The sequence below is a fragment of the Barbus barbus genome, assembly GCF_936440315.1.
Source record: "Barbus barbus genome assembly, chromosome: 13".
Taxonomy (NCBI): Eukaryota; Metazoa; Chordata; class Actinopteri; order Cypriniformes; family Cyprinidae; genus Barbus; species Barbus barbus.
The window spans coordinates 7,063,843-7,080,843 of NC_136741.1; the positions used below are offsets into that span (position 1 = coordinate 7,063,843).

The 17,001-nt window shown below is 38.3% G+C and overlaps 1 protein-coding gene across 4 annotated transcripts in view; it reads right to left on the reverse strand.

The window, feature by feature from the left end:
- LOC306879589 (PTB domain-containing engulfment adapter protein 1-like) overlaps positions 1–7,654 on the reverse strand; it is a 46,434-nt gene extending 38,780 nt beyond the window's left edge. For 2 of the 4 annotated variants that reach the window (XM_079432645.1, XM_079432644.1), the window contains exon 1: positions 7,541–7,639. In XM_079432645.1, the coding sequence (XP_079288771.1) occupies positions 7,541–7,595 (55 nt within the window). In that variant the 5' untranslated portion in view covers positions 7,596–7,639. Of the gene's footprint in view, positions 1–7,540 lie in introns of all 4 variants that reach the window. The other 2 variants (XM_079432646.1, XM_079432647.1) reach the window with 2 other exon arrangements.
- Positions 7,655–17,001: the final 9,347 nt, after the last annotated feature.

Below are 17,001 nucleotides of genomic sequence, written 5' to 3' on the forward strand. Positions count from 1 at the left end.
AAGGCAATTAATCAGCATGTACATAAAAACCACAGTAGTGCTCTCCAAAATCAATTCCAAAATGATGAGTGAATACAATGATTTATGTTATGAGACTCTGCCTGCTTCTAAAAAGAAATTAATATATAAATGAATGCATGAGGAAAACAATAAATGGATTAGTTCACCCGCACATTACTGCTTTTCATATCATTCCAAACCCTTATGACTTTCTCTTTCTTACTTGGAACACAAAAATGAATGAACTGACCAGTCTTTTCCATAGGGAAAGTAAATGTGAACTGGGGCTGTCAATCTTCAAAATAATAAAAAAGCACTGTAATATTTGTTAAAGGGATACTCCACCCCAAAATGAAAATTTTGTCATTAATCACTTACCCCCATGTCATTCCAAACCGTAAAAGCTTTGTTCGACTTCAGAACATAATTTAAGATATTTTGGATGAAAACCGGGAGGTTTGTGACTGTCCCATTGACTGCCAAGTAATTAATACTGTCATTTAGTCCAGTAAAGTATGAAACACATCGCAAAATACTCCATCTGCCATCAGTGGTTCAATCGTAACGTTAGTTCAAGTTCAAGTTCAAGTCAGCTTTATTGTCAATTCTTCCACATGTACAGTACATACATACAGAGAATCGAAATTGCATTACTCTCAGACCCTTGGTGCATACAGTTAACATTAAACACGTTCAGATACAGATAAATACAGTTTAAACATATGTACACAACTATACAATTATACAAATGAGGATATTGTAGAAAAAAATAAGAATTAGATCGATAAAGTGGCATAAGGCGCATGGCAGATAGAGTGCAAAACCAGTTAAATAAACAACACTGTGTAGATATATTTGTAGTGCAAAAGAGCTTATCAGTCTGAGGACATTGTAGAAAATAAAAACAAGAGAGATAGATAAAGTGCATAAGGCACATGGCAGAATAGATGGAGTGCAAACCAGTTGAATGTACAAAAACAAAAACAAAACTGTGCAGATGTTTTGTTTTGTTATGAGTGTAGTGCAAGAAGAGCTTATCAGTCTGTTAAAGTGACAAGTCGAAGAGACTGTTCGGATAGTTTTTGTCAGACTACCCGAAGAGGTAATTTGCAGTCAATGTTGGATGGGTAGTGATCAGCCAATGCTGCACAAGTGACAGGTGCCGGTTACAGTTGTTGGTCGGTGGGGGGGGGGGGGGGGGGGGGGGGGGGGGGGGGGGGGGTCACAGAGTCAGAGTTCCTAGTGTGTTGCTGTGTTAAATGGGGGTGAAAGAGGGGAGGGGGGGCAAGGACGGGAGGGAGTTCAGCTTCCTGACAGCCTGATGTATGAAGCTGTCCTTCAGTCTGCTGGTCCTCGCCTGGAGACTCCGCAGTCTCCTCCCTGATGGCAGCAGACTGAAGAAGCTGTGTGTCGGGTGGGATCGCCTGCAATGCGGAGGGCTTTGCGGGTGAGACGGGTGCTGTAGATGTCCTGGAGGGAGGGGAGAGAGACACCAACGATCTTCTCAGCTGCTCTCACTATGCGCTGAAGTGACTTGCGGCAGGATGCGTTGCAAGCGCCATACCACACAGTGATGCAGCTAGTCAGGATGCTCTCGATGGTGCCTCTGTAGAAGGTGCACATGATGGGGGCCGGGGCTCTGGCTCTTCTGAGTTTGCGGAGGAAGTAGAGACGCTGCTGTGCTTTCTTGGCCAGTGCTACAGTGTTGTTAGTCCAGGAGAGGTCCTCAGTGATGTGCACACCCAGGAACTTGGTGCTGCTCACTCTCTCCACAGTCGCACCGTTGATGGTCAGAGGGGCATGCTGAGTGTGTACTCTCCTGAAGTCAACAACAATCTCCTTCGTCTTCTTCACGTTCAGAGAGAGATTGTTGTCACTGCACCACCCGGCCAGGCGGCTCACCTCGCTCCTGTAGTTTGTCTCATCTCTGTTGCTGATGAGACCCACCACAGTCGTGTCATCCGCAAACTTAATGAAAATGTTGGAGTTGAAATCTGTTATGAAGCATCGAGAATACTTTTTGTACGGAAATAATATAAAAATAACGACTTTATTCAACAATTACGCACAGTAACGTCTCCTCTGCGTCAGCGTAGCCATTTTGGTGATTATGCACTCTTCTGTATCAGCCTACGTCGATTTACGCTTTTACAGGCCAAACCCCAAACGAGTTAGCATTTTAGCACTTCCAGTTCCATCATTTTGAAGCCAATTTTATTTTATTTTAATTTAAATGCCTGAATTAAGGTCTGTCGTTGACACAAGCTCAAGAAATTTCCACATTTTATTTTACGACTATACATCATACTACAACTATGCATTACAAAATACATCAGTAAAACCAACTTGTGATTGTTTTAAAAACTTTTACATGTCTTGAAAAAGCCAGCTTCAGATAAATGAACAGATAAATTCATCTACTCACTAGTCCACTTTTATAGCTTCCCTGTGTTGATAATCAGCTCTTGCAAACTATTCTAAGTCACCTTATCGGGAAAATGTTTTGTTTTTTTTAATAAAGAAAGAAAGAGTTTTCGGAAACTTGATGCAGTTGAAATCATGCAACCTGTAAACACATTGCTTTCAATGAGAATCACTTGCCGTCAATACCGTATACAGTAATGAATGAAGGGGTGTCAGATGATTTTATCACAATTTTCATTATCGGAGTGAGGAAACCTTTGTGAGGCAACAGCTGATGACTATATGATTTGACACCATATGTGGTAAGCATAAGCGTGTTTATCTAAAATGTTTATTTTTAGTATTCATTTTGGCTGTATTTGGTGTTTGCAACAAAATGTTTCAAAAAACCTCTTTAGACTTTTATAGTTCAAGGATGATTTTATGAGTATAGTCAAGAAGTCAAAACAAATCAGAACAATTTGAGATAGGCCTAGATCTCTCTTTTAAAGCTTAAATGTGTATTTTTCTCTGTTAAAATACTTTCTCCCATTCCAGCTTAACTATATAGGGTATTCGTAGGTTGACCAGCAACAATGGCTAGTTTGGGGCGGGACTTTTTGCTGGTCCGGCCAATGAGAGACGAGGAAGTGTTCTGGAAACCTGTTTTAAAACATTATTTTTGCATTTCCATTTATATATTTTTCTACAGGTTTGCCCACCACCCCACTTCACACATATAATTCTAAGTCACATTCATAATGACAATCACACATGCTTGGTTTCTTTTATTATTATAATGACTGTGGGAGTAAACGAGTCACATCGCACTACCCTGATGAATCAATACTAACATTCCTGACAACAAAATGGCATTAAACAGGCAAATGAAAATGAAGAATTGGTCATAACTTGTTTACTCATTTATTTTTAGATCGATACAGCACCAGACTGAGGGCAGATTTGTAAACGATCATAGGATTTGCATGCTAAATTATCAGGCATGGGCCTGTTCCTCATACAAAATCTTGAAAACTGTCGCTTCACTCAAAAATCACATTGTCAGTTAAAACAGAAGTCTATTGGTTTTTACGCTTCAGTGAAATCAAATGGACAACCCATTAGACTCATGCAGCACCTGCTCCAGTCAATTACAATTTAAAGCTCAAAAACTCAAATCTAATTAGGAAGAGACAGCACGAAGACACACAGTCAGATGTTGATTCACATACAGGAAATGAAGCATCAGGCGCCGTTGAGTGATTATTGAATGGGAGGCCTATCGACCCTCTCAGCATTCAGTCTTTGTGTTGTACATGTTCGTTTCTATTGTGCGTATGTCGAATGCTGTTTAAGAATGCAAAAGTGTAGTTGGCAATTACAGCTAAGAGACAGATAGATTTTTCTGAGTTACTGATCAATGTCTGGAGAACAAGAGCAGAGTTTAAAATGTGTACGGTAATTTGTATGCTTCTGCAGATCGTAATGTCAGAAACATCTGTTTAGATAGAATTTGTGTGGCATCTTTTGAAATATTTTCATACTTTCAATTTGCATGCAAGTTGCAAAACGTGTGGTGATAAAAGATATACTTTCCAGGGAAATAACACTCAACTTTTACTAAATTAGTATTCCTTGGTAGGAGGTTTCTATCAGGCAACTAAGGACACGTTGCTAATTTGGTCAGGGTAAAACTTGCGGGCAAACACAATAAATAATACTTCCTTGTGCACTAATGTGAAAGTAAAACAAACCAAAACTAGGATCAATTCAGAGGATCGGATCTCTGTAGACATAGCATCTTATTTGCTATTCAAATTACATCTTATTTGACGTGTGCTTTATCAAAACAGAATGAGTGTGTGCCTGCATGGTTAAAAGCTGTCTAATTTTTACTGTCACAGTAAAGTTTTGCTGTAGAGCTCCCATATAAATCACCATCACTGATTAAAGCTGAACTGTATCTGAGTCAGTAGCTTTGCCAAACACAATGGGCAAAAATAATAAGGGTTTGGTGAACAGTCCCTGCATGCCTCGTCTGTCATGTAATATTTTAATTTTTATTTGATAACTTTATATGGTTAATTGGGGTGTTTACATGAAGGCTTTCAGTCTGATTGAGCCATAAATCTGACAATAAACATATTATTTGGTTGCATGTAAACTTGCTTGTAATGGTGCTGACTTCAGTGAATGGTTTAGTTCAGTTCATTTAGTGAAAGATTTGTCAAAACAATTCAAACACATAACTCATGAGTACGTAAGCCTAGTTGACTGATTCATTAAAAGAACTTACGAGTCATCTGTTTGTGAATTTGTGAAGAGAACACAAGGGGAAAAAAATGTCTTGGCATTTTTCACATTTATCACATTTATCAGACTGAGTCAGACTCACAACAACAATATAAAATTAAAACATTTTGTTGTGGTGCTAAAGATTCAAAAAGGTGCAGGAAACAAAAATAGCACCATGGTGTGTTTTGTAGGGAAAATCAACATAAAACAGTTTACTTATAGAAACATCTTTCTCAAATTATTCCTGTACCTTATTTGTTGACTGCATACTACTAAAAGAGTAGAGGTTGAAGAGGTTCCTAATTATACTAGAATATGCAAAATATGTGTGATTTTGGCCTGTAACATCAGAAAGCAATCAGCAGCAAGTGTTCATATCAATTCTCCCAAGACAAATGCAATCAAGTTACTACTTGGAAAGCATTCTGTGAAGGCCATCACACCTGTCTTCCAATCTATAACCCCTCTAGAGTCCAAACCCCATGACAAAACCCAATCCCACATGACCCAGACAAGAACAGAACCCAAGACCGGCACTGGAACCAGACCACTCAAGATAAGACTGTTTTATTCTGTCAAATCATCAAATCAAGCAAGTCCGATCCATTATTGACAGCAATGATCATGAGTAGAGTCCTGCCAAACATGGAAAAGTTATCAAAATATTTGGTGTGGATCATGTTGTCATTACATTACAGCATCGTTTTTTGCAGAAACAGACATTGCAGCATGTGATTCTGGCAGGGCTCATGCTTTTTACTAACTTGGAATAAAATAATCTCATGTTCAAGAAATGTGAGACACTGGTGTAATCTGAAGATCATGCGATTTGTGATGTTTTAATTACAGTTTGAATGATTGAAGGACACCTGTTGATCGGTGTTATTTAAAAAAGATTTTCCCTTGTCCTGCTAATCATTCCATTAAAATACATTCAAAGCCTCATGTAAATGTCTTGCCTAAGTAAATGACACATGGCTCTTCAAGAATTATGACAAAAATATATTCATCCTCACGAACAATCTTAGCAAATTAAAGGAACAATTAAATTTATTCAGCCTTACGGTGTTTAAAACCCACACGATTTTCTTTTCCAAACTGCAAATGACACACAACTGTGACCTGTAGCTATCCAGCTCAGTACCATAAAAGTAGTTGCATTCCATCTGTTCCGAAGCCATTATAATATCTTATAGATTTATGTGGGGAAAAGGGAGAAGTTATTCACTAAAAGTATTCCCTAGAATTGCATATAGGTTTAACCTTTTTATGTTGTCAATACTCTGAACTTCCCCCAGATGGAGTTTTGATGGCACATGAAATAAGTTTATATAATGCATAAAATAAACATACAGTATCATGTGCTTGAAATGCAACTTCAGTAGTTAGTGGCATGTCTCTCTGGATCAACATGAACGCCGTCATAAATTGTGAATATTAATGTCAAATGGTTAATGTCATTAATATGTCTCTTGACTGATCTTAAGGTTTAAAAATATGGAGGTGTAAATGAGATTTGAGAGACGTAGCAGGGATAGATTTCTGGTAATTAGGACTATCCATCTGTTCTGCATACAAATTTACTGTATGGCATGGCTTCAGAAGGCTTATAATTTTGCACATGAACTATATTTCACGAGTTCACACTTACATATATTTAGCACGAGTTACGTAATGCGTATTTGGCGAGTATGGTACGTAGTTGGCGTGCTGTCCTGGGGAAGGGCTCTGAGCTCGGGAATGGCACGAACCCAGAGTATCCCCCCATAGTGTGGTGAGAACTTAGTGATATTGGTGGAGAAAGGGTGGTGGAGGGATGCTGATAGACCATCAAATGAGTGGAGGTATGTCAGCTGTATTTATATCCGTGAGATGATTGACTTGATTGCGTGCCACTTGTGATTAATTAGGCTAAGTATCTGACGTGCTCCTCCCGAACTTTGTTAATAAAACATCATGAAATGCTTTTATTGTGCTTTATGGAGATTGGGAGCCACTGGAATGCTTTTGTTGTATGGAAAGAAGCAACTTGCCTTGCATTTTTCAAAACATCTCTTTATATAGCCGTTATATATAGGGTTTGGTTTGTAAATCGGTAGACTTTAATTTTGCATTAAGTATTCTTTTAATGTTAGCATAGCTGATTTAAAAATGAAATTTCATTTTAATTAAATCATACGAGGAGCATAAAGGTGCATTTCTATTCAGCAAGTTCACATTTGACTGATATCATTCTGAGGCAAAAGGATTTACAGTCTGTGGAAAGAGTCTGGCAGCCTCAGTTATTAAAGCACAACAACAGCAGCTTGCCTGAGAATGTCAGAATGTCATTATGCTGTTCTCTCGTTTTCCTCTGTCAAGGGCAGCAAACGGCGAGGGACACGGAGTCAGCAATATCATTATGAACATTATTCTGTCTGTGTCACTGCCGGGGTCGGTGGCTGAGCTCTGGGTCAATGCATTTGGCTAATGCACAGCAGAACAGTGCTGAAACCACGGAACAGTTAAGCCGAGTGAACTGAACAGAACTAGCCTAACTTTAACACGGCGATCAAATATACACGCGCATACACCTGATATTCTACTTATACTGTAAATGAAAATATTTTAGCACAAAAACAAAATTGGAAAAGCTGATGGTTTCCCTTTATCTATCTCACAAGTAAAATAGCAGTATAGTTACAGAATAAATGTAACGCGTAAACCACAGAACGCAACAGATTCACACTCAAGCAAACTACTTTTTATCTTTGAAACATTCCTATAATAAAAGGTCACGACATTAACCATATATTTACGGCAATAAGAATAGCTACATTTAAAGAAACGGAAGTTCTCTTACAAGGAATGTTGATTTTGTAGTTATTCCCAGCAAACCTGAGCCCGTCCAGTCGCATCTGCAGCGAGTGGCTGGGAAAGCGCGCGCGTGTGTGCCTTTCCTCCGCGCGCACTCCAGCCGCTTAAAAAGTTTAATGACGTCAACCGGGCATTTAAAACGCCGCTTTTTTCAAAGGAGTGCACGACGTGCTCTCTGCCTTAAAGGGACCGCACACACTAAAAACCCATCAGTGAGACTGTGTAAAATCAACTGTTGAATAGAGCTCATTCAATTTTGTCATCGTTTGCACACCTCATGTTTCTTCTCTGGAAACACAAAAGGAGAGCCCAGCAACCATTAAGTCAAATTGGGCTTCTAAGACACGTCTTAAAAAACGCAGCAGGCATGATGTAAACAGTGAGAAGCAGCAAGAAGCAAACGTAAGAAGCAAAGGTCAAAGATGTCAATTTAAACAGGAGCATGCTGATACACCACCAATAAGAAGTAGGTTATTATACACCTTATTAAGAGCAGGCGCCACCATTAGTTGTTATAATATTTTAATTGGTTATAGAAATAATAAACACATTGGTTTGTAGCACAGTTTTTCCCCATGTACTGCACATTGTTAATGAATTGTAAGTCTTGCCCTTTCACAGGAAATAGCATATATATATATATATGTGTGTGTGTGTGTGTGTATCATGTACACACCTTCAAGTTATTCCCGAACTTGTATGACTTTTTTTCTTCTGTGGAACTCAAAATTAGATATTTAAAAAATATATATTTTCAGCTGATTGTATAGGAGTGTGGTGGATTTGTAAGCATTTTATTTTGTTATATCACTGGAACGGAGAGCAGAGATAGAAAATTGCTGCTCTATAACATGATCTACACTGATACACAACTACAGCGAATCCTCTGCAAACTTCAAATTGCCTCGTTATATCACACACTAACAAAATGAGAGCTCCTTTCCTGCTCAACAATTCCTCTTTACCAGATACATCCCTGCCACTATTCCTCATTTTCAACAGAATAAAGCTGTAGGGTCAAAATGGACCTTGACAAAAAAGATGTGGAACATAAATTTTGCTTGCATATAGTGAACAAAAACCCAGGTGTAATGCACGATTCAGCTGCAGATGCACAGTCTAATAAATTATATGCCACTAGCCAACATCAAAAAGGAGACAACAAAAATAAAATGAAGGGGGAAAAAAAATGAAGAAGTCATGTTGGTAACACTTTAGAATAGGGAACGCTTATTCACTATTAACTACTACTTTTCCCTCAATAAATTCCTAATTTGCTGCTTATTAATAGTTAGTAAGGGAGTTGTTAAGTTTAGGTATTGGGTACGATTAAGGATGTAGAATAAGGCATTAATATGTGCTTAATTTGTACTAATAAATGGCTAATATTCTAGTAATATGCATGCTAATAAGCAACTAGTTAAGACACCCTAAAGTGTTACCGTAATGTTTTCTTTCAACAAAAATTGGCAACAGAAATATGCTGTTAAAGTTCCTAAACACATTATACCTAAACAGTTTGTAATTAATCAGAAAAATCTAATAAATAAATAAATTCATCCATATTTTCCATACAAGAAAATCGGACTATCAGGATACAATAGAAAAGAGCAGCTTTGTTATCCTGCCTAACATCTCCTGTTGCATTTCATGTAAAAAACAAATTTTTGAATGAATGTTACACAAATAAAACATTAAACGTTAACATGACCTTACCTAAAATGTAAAAAACAGCATCAGCTTTCCTCAAACTATTGTTAGCCCAGACTCTCTGACCGCCCAGAAACTGTCACTTATTAGAGACCTACCGTTGTTAACATTTTTAAATAGTTCATCTAATCAATCAACAGATGGTAGATTATGCAATCTAGCAGCAACACTTACTGACTGGTAAATCAGTGCAATCAGTGCGTGATTTTCCTTCACCTGCATCTGTGTGATGTCTTGATCTCTGTGCATCTACACCTGTTAATTTCTAGAATAAACAATCTCCGTCTCTGCTTGTGTGTCTAATCAATAATGTGTGCCATTCAGGCAGAATGTTCCAAAACCTGGATTCCATTTGTCAGTTGTCAACCACAACATAATTGGAATCAATTTAACTTTCCGCTCCAAGAGAAAAGCATATGTTTATCAAGGCACTGCACTCTCAAATGTTCAATGGGTTATGTCCCGAAATACTAATGTGTTTACATTTTTAAGCAAATACGTAAAGGAAATGTATGTGATATAAAGGGGCCATTTAAGGAATGGAATAGTTATTGACAGCCTAATCCTGAGGGACTATGATATTTATGTGATGGAAAATGTGCAGTTGATACATTTTTCTTGATTTGTCCATCTATCCATCCTGATTCACTCATCCGATACAACCGGCAAACCTACTTGCTGAAATGGTGTCATCCTGATTGTGTGTGTTACGCAATGCATATTTATGCAGCTTTCCTGTAGCTCAAATAGTAGAGCATGGCGCTAGCAACGCCAAGGTCATGGATTCGATTCCCAGGGAAAGCAAGAGCTGATAAAAATGTAAAAATCTGTAACTTGAATGCAATGTAAGTCACTTTGGATAAAAGTGTCTGCTAAATGCGTAAAAAAAAATATATATATATTATCTGAAGCCATGAAAATGAATTGTGTGTATTCAATAGCCCACAGAGCCGTAATCATTTCTTCTATTCCTTTTCTGTTTGGTTCTATTTTTATTTTTAGCACACAGCAGGTAGGCTTCGTGTATGTGTTTGTATTTTTTTAAATGACTGTTAATGAAGCCCAATAACTAATCTACCCGTGTTCAAGGAAATCATTATTAATTAATTAGTTTAATGCATTAAAATGTGATAAGACTCAAAATCTCTTTCTCAAATAAATAAATAAAAACATACATACATACAATTTAAGTGATTGGTTGAGTTGCACATACCAAAACAAAAAGTAATTTGAAAAATTATATGCTTAAGATATAATTAATATTTTTGTCAAAATATTTAAAAAGCATATCTAATACTTTTAAATGTCAAAATATTTGAGAATGGAGAAATTATTTTGTTCAGTTTCAAGAGCAATTATTACCCATTTCTTATCAATTTTCTTCATATACAGACTGTATGAGAGGAAATGTTGAAATTAAGTGTTATTTTGTGTCTTTTTACACAAAATTAATATAGGAAGAGATCTGTTAGTGTTTATGTTTGAATTTATGGGGGGTCTGTTATGTTGAGTGTGTGCTTATGTAGAGGATGGGTCTAGAGACAGTGAGCTGCATGTTGCCTAATATTACGATAACTGTGTGTGCATCTTTATGTTAATTATATAGCATACATGTGTACTGTAAATGCATTATTGCCAGCTAATCATTAGCTGCTATTTTAAATAAATATTTATTTTATAAAAAAAAAAATTGATGAGTACATAAAAATGAGTACATAGTTTAAGTTTATAAATGAGCTGCAGAAAGCATTTTGAATGTGCTCAATAGGTTGGGCCAAGAATGACAATGATCTTCTCCCTTCTCTTCTCCCATTATCAAGTAGAGTACAATTTCTAGCACCTCACACTATTTTTTTGCTCTTTGTTAATAAAAGTGTGTGTGACTTAATTAAACCTCAGCTGAGAGTTTTAATGATAAATGAAGCTGTAACTGAAATGATATGAGAGAAAGAGTCAGAAAATCAATGTGCAAAATGCTACACTCCAATGCTACACTCGAACAAACCACTGCTAGGTGGTTGTCCTGGATCTTCAATAAACAAGCTACAGTCCAAAATGCAGCAGCTAGAGTCCTTACCAGGTCAAGAAAATATTATCATATTACCCCAATTTTACAATCTCTGCACTGGCTACCTATTAAGTTCCCTATCAGTTACAAAATATTATTACTTACCTGGCCCTTAATGGTTTAGCTCCTGCGTACCTAGTCTTCTACCATGCTACAATCCATCATGCTCCCTAAGGTCGCAAAACTCTGGATTTTTGGTAGTACCTACACTCTAGAAAAATGCTGGGTTAAATACAACCCAGCGCTGGGTAAAATTTGGACGAACCCAGCGATTGGGTTGTTTAGACCCATGTGGTTGGGTTTCTGTCTAGAAGCTTGGGTTAAACATTTAACCCAACTGTTGGTTGAAAACAGCCCTGCATGTGTTCTGTCCAATATTTACCCAGCACTGGGTTGTATTTAACCCAGCATTTTTTAGAGTGTAGGATAGCAAAGTCCACTAAAGGAGGTAGAGCTTTTTGGAATAGCCTTCCTGATAACATTTGGGGTTCAGACACACTCTGTTTAAATTTAGAATAAAGACACATCTCTTAAGCCAAGCATTCACATAATGCATCTCATAATCTTGTATACATATTAAACATGCATTTTATAATTTATTGCCTGTAATAAAGTCTTATACACGGTGTAAAAAAAGAAATAAGCAGAAAAACTGATAATCTCCCAGCATAAAATTACCATACATTTTTCCTTCAACCTTAAAATACAACACAATGCAATGCATAATTCAAAATATGGGTAAAACACCTGTAAAAATACAAAAAATTCATTTATTCCTTAAATGGTACATTGAGCTGCATGTGCCCCCACCCCCCTTTGCTAAACCACACCTCCAGAGGCATTGTGAAGTGCATCAACTATTTGTGTCACATGGCTTGAGTAACCAATCAATCAAGAGGAAGCGTGTGTAAGGTGTGTAATCTACCATATATCTGCATACTTTCAGTGTTTTAATTTCATGCAGCCCACCTATGCATAATGCACTATGTGATAATCACATCCTCATGATTGTAATGGCCTCACATAGTGTCCAAAAAGAGCATCCAATCAAGCAGCACTTGTGCATATGAGCCGTCATCCTTGCACATAAATTCACATGGGCAGACATATATAACACAGATGTAAATAATCAGCCTTACACGGGATGAGCTGGTGTTAGCCGATGGGCAGACAGCGGTAAATCAGACAGAATGTCTTATAATGAGTCTCTCTCCTGTCTGATCCCGCTAAAGATCCGCCTAGAGCAACCTCATTTAACAGCTTCTCTTCATTTGCATCAGACACCTCATAAACAAGAAGTCCATTAAAACAGTCTGCTAATAGGATTCTGTCTCATTCTTCTGCCTCAGCTTGTCATTTAACAACACATCTGACTGATAATCATTACAACAAAGAGAGACAACCGATCTCGTTACGAATGCATGACTCATAATGGACATTTTTTTCATTTAATGCATCTTATCTGAGACAGCATTATAAATGTTTTTTCCTCAAAACCACTTTATAGATTGTGATATTTTGTTTAGAGCTTTGCTGACTGATATACAATTTAATTTTCTTCATGTGTTTTTCCTCTTATTATTATTTACCATACTTATAATTTTAAAAAGTATATCTAATATCTAATCTGTGTTAATGTTTGCTAATATAAATACAACTGTTTGTTTCATGTTAGGTCAGGTTCATTAACTAATGTTAACAGATACAACTTTTGGTTTTATATATATATTAGTAAATACATTACATAGTGAAAATATATTAGTAAATGTTGAAAAGAACATTAACTTAGATTAATAACTGTATAATAACTGTATTTTTATTGTTAACTAATGTAAACCTTACTGTAAAGTGTTACCAGATAATCAGTACTGTATCGGTTATACATAAAAAATATATATAAATTGAAATCGAATTTTGTATGCATTGAATTTTTTAATGAAATAATTACATGATATTATAATTTATTTATAAAATTAATCATATTATTAATATACTCAATGAAGATAATTAAAATACAGTAGGAAAAGGTGGCTTTAGAAGTCAATATATAGTTTATTTGGATTTGTTGTTTTTGTTTTGTTTTATCACTGGCCTACACTCCACAGCTATTCATTTTGCACTCGTGTAAAATGAATACAGTATATTTAATCATTTAAATTAGAATAATATTACAACTGTGTGAGCCAACACTCATTCTTTTGCCATATTCATCAGTTTGACAAAATGCAGAATGTTATTACATTTTTTGTACAAAGTAATTTTTAATATGTATCACTGAATGCAACAGCACTTCGAGCTGTTTTGTGAAGTTGAAGTTATCTCTTTGCGGCAGCTGGAATGATAACCGTGCTGCAGCTGACTTTACCATTGCAGCTTGGTCGAATTCAGACAGCACACATTACACCTCGACTCCAATCTATTTCTTGAGTTGTTATGGCTCTAACTCTCAGCTCGGTACAAAAAGCCTCAGTCTGTCAGGTTTAAATCGATTTGTTCTCCACAGAGGAATCGGCCAGCAGGGTGTCAGAAAATTGCATCACATTGCATTGCTAATGATGCCATTTAAACTCTGTGGAAGATCATTAGCTGCAGTCCCGTTTTCTTCGCTCGTCTTCCTGTTTCCTTCGTGTATCTGTCTCTGGCAGTGGGAGTGGAGCTTCAGGGAAATGATACGAGACAGGGGGTGATAAAACACCAAAGCCTCTGGTCTTTATAGGGCCACACAGGAAGGCAGATCACAATCACGTCTCTCGTCAGATAGCGGTTAGTGCAATCGGAGCAGTATTAGTGGAACATAGAGATGCAAGAAAATATTTTTTGCCCTGAGCCTTTTCATCATAGTCTTCTATAAATAGCTGAGTGAAACCTATTCTCAGTGGGGTTACCCTTTCAAAAGAAAGAAAGAAACATGGAAAATATGAAGATAAAGTCACAGCGCTAGCTGTTTTGCATTTGAATTAGTTTGTATTTGGGGTTTGATCCTTTGACGTGTGTTTGTGTGGGGGTATATCTGTGCCTATTTATTCCATTATCACAAACAAAATGCTTAAAAGCGTCATCCCTTGGACATCGCATCCTAGTCGTGGGATAACAATTTGAGCTTTTTCGAGAGCTTAGATGAATGCCTCCTTCAAATATTGGCATTTAATTTTCACTTATCTTAATGTAGGCTTCGACAGCAGGAAGTGAAATAATTACACCTATTTCTCTCCTGCTCTACTAGAGCATTTCATTATCATTAGCCGGTGCTGTTTGTTTAAATGAGTTTTGAAAAACACCCAACTCATTATGAATGTCTGAAAATGTTTTAAGAATTTAATCTCTTCGTAGTGCCCAATACTAGTGTTCTAGATGGATTTTTGTCGTTTATCTTAGCTTTTAATAAGATTTACCTGCTTTACCAACACATTTTTGTCTGCCACACCCACATCATGTCACAATATACAATTATAGAAGGTAAATTATGGTTTAATCTGCTTTTATAGGGGCAGTATCAAGTAAAAGTGTGTTTTACTGTACGGAATTACTGGTGTGTGTGTGTGTGTGTGTGTGTGTGTGTGTGGCCGCGTGTGTGCATAGGAAGTGAAAGCGTGTATGTCATCAGAAAAGTTATCCACTAAGCATTATAGGATTCACAGATTAAAATTATATTAAAGGTTTTCTACAGGTCATCAGAATACTCTTTCATTCATTTTAAATAAAATTTACATCCTGTTTACTGTGTGAAATGTGTCTTCTCTCTCTCTCTCTCTCTCTCTCTCTCACACACACACTCACACTCTCTCACACACACAAACACACACAACACACACACACACACACACACACAGACACACACACACTGTCAGACTTGTGTCCTTGCATGTGTCCTGTGTTTTTCCTCCTTCTTGATTGTAATCAATCTAAAAAATAAAATTAAAAATAAAACTTCTACTGTAACTTCTACTGTTTCTCTTACCAAAATCATAATTTTGGTAAGAGAAAAATATGACTCATGATATTGCAATAACATATACAGTATTAGGATTTTTCTTTAAAGATATTGTCATGGTGTAATTAATAATGTTCTAATTTTGACATTTAGGCAATTTAAAGAGTATAATTACATTAAATCTATAGTATTTAAGTCATTATAAGATAGAACAACAACACATGGTCATAATGTGATACTTTAAACTGAACTAAAATAAAGTTATGTTATTGCAAACAGAATACAATGAGGTGGTTGTTTTGCAACAAGGTGACAGTTTTGTTCATAACAGTAGATGGCTGATGGGAAAAGTGACAGGTACAAGAGAATTAGTGAAAAAAGTAAACACACACAAAGTGAGATGTAGATATAATGGAAAATGAAAATGCTAATAGCAGGTGCAGTTCAATAGAGAACCTTCAGTTATTTTAAATGGCCCCAGCCTAAGGTTTTAAATCTTTTTTTTTTAAATGTGATGGCCATACAAAATTAAAAAAAGGGAAAAGGGTTCAGAATTTGTTGTGGGTGTATGGGATGGCTTGGATGAGTGTGAGATTTCCTTGCCTGAAATTTTGTCCCAGTCCTGCCCTGTTCTACATAGTGGTTGTTTAGTCATGAGTATCTATAGACGGCGACGGCTCTCGATGACGTTGCCATCCTCTCGATGTTCTGGCACGGGTGAACTACCATCGCCCCGTGGACCTCCCAGACACCACAGGACTAAAATGGAGGGAAGGGATCCTCCGGTGTCTGGAGTGTGTCCGGCCCCGAGCCAGAACTAGCCCACCTTCGTCCGCGGCTATCCCAAGCCAGCCGCCGTTCGCGGCTCTCTCCTGCCCGCCGTCCGTGGCTCTCCCAAGTCCGCCGCCGTTCTCAGCCTCCCCAAGCCCGCCATCCGCGGGGAACTCTACGCCGCCGTCCGCAGCTCTCCCAAGCCCGCTGTCTGCGGTCCCCTCAAGCCCACCATCCGCGGGGAAAGCAACACCGCCGGCCGCCGCCTACTCAAGTCCAGAGCACGCTCCCGTGCCAGCCCCTCGAAAGCGCTATGCCGTGCAGGCATCCCCAGACCGCCCTCCAGTGCCGGTGTTCTGACGATTTGTGCTACCCGCTCAGATTGTGCTACCTCCCATTAAAAAGATAGGTAGCACAAATCGATAGCGAAAAATGCTACCTATCAGATTGTGCTACCAGCATCTTATTCATGTGGTTTGAGGCTTTTTTTAATGTCCATACCTACCCCTACCCTAAACCTACCCGTCCACACCTAACGTTACCCTTAAAACAATGCAAATATATTATTGGTAGCACAATCTGATAGGTAGCATGTTTTGTCGGTACACCGGCTCCTCGGCAGCGCCCTCCAGAGCCCGCTCCATGGCAGCGCCCCCAAGTGTCCGTGCTTCCAGAGCGCCCCCAAGTGTCTGTGCTTCCAGAGCGCCCCCAAGTGCCCGCGCCTCCAGGGCGCTCTCAAGTGCCCGCGCCTCCAGAGCGCCCTCAAGTGCCCGCGCCTCCAGAGCGCCCTCAAGTGCCCGCGCCTCCAGAGCGCCCTCAAGTGCCCGCGCCTCCAGAGCGCCCTCAAGTGCCCGCGCCTCCAGAGCACCCTCAAGTGCCCGCGCCTCCAGAGCGCCCTCAAGTGCCCGCGCCTCCAGAGCACCCTCAAGTGCAAGTGCCTCCAGAGAGCCCTCAAGTGCCTGATCGA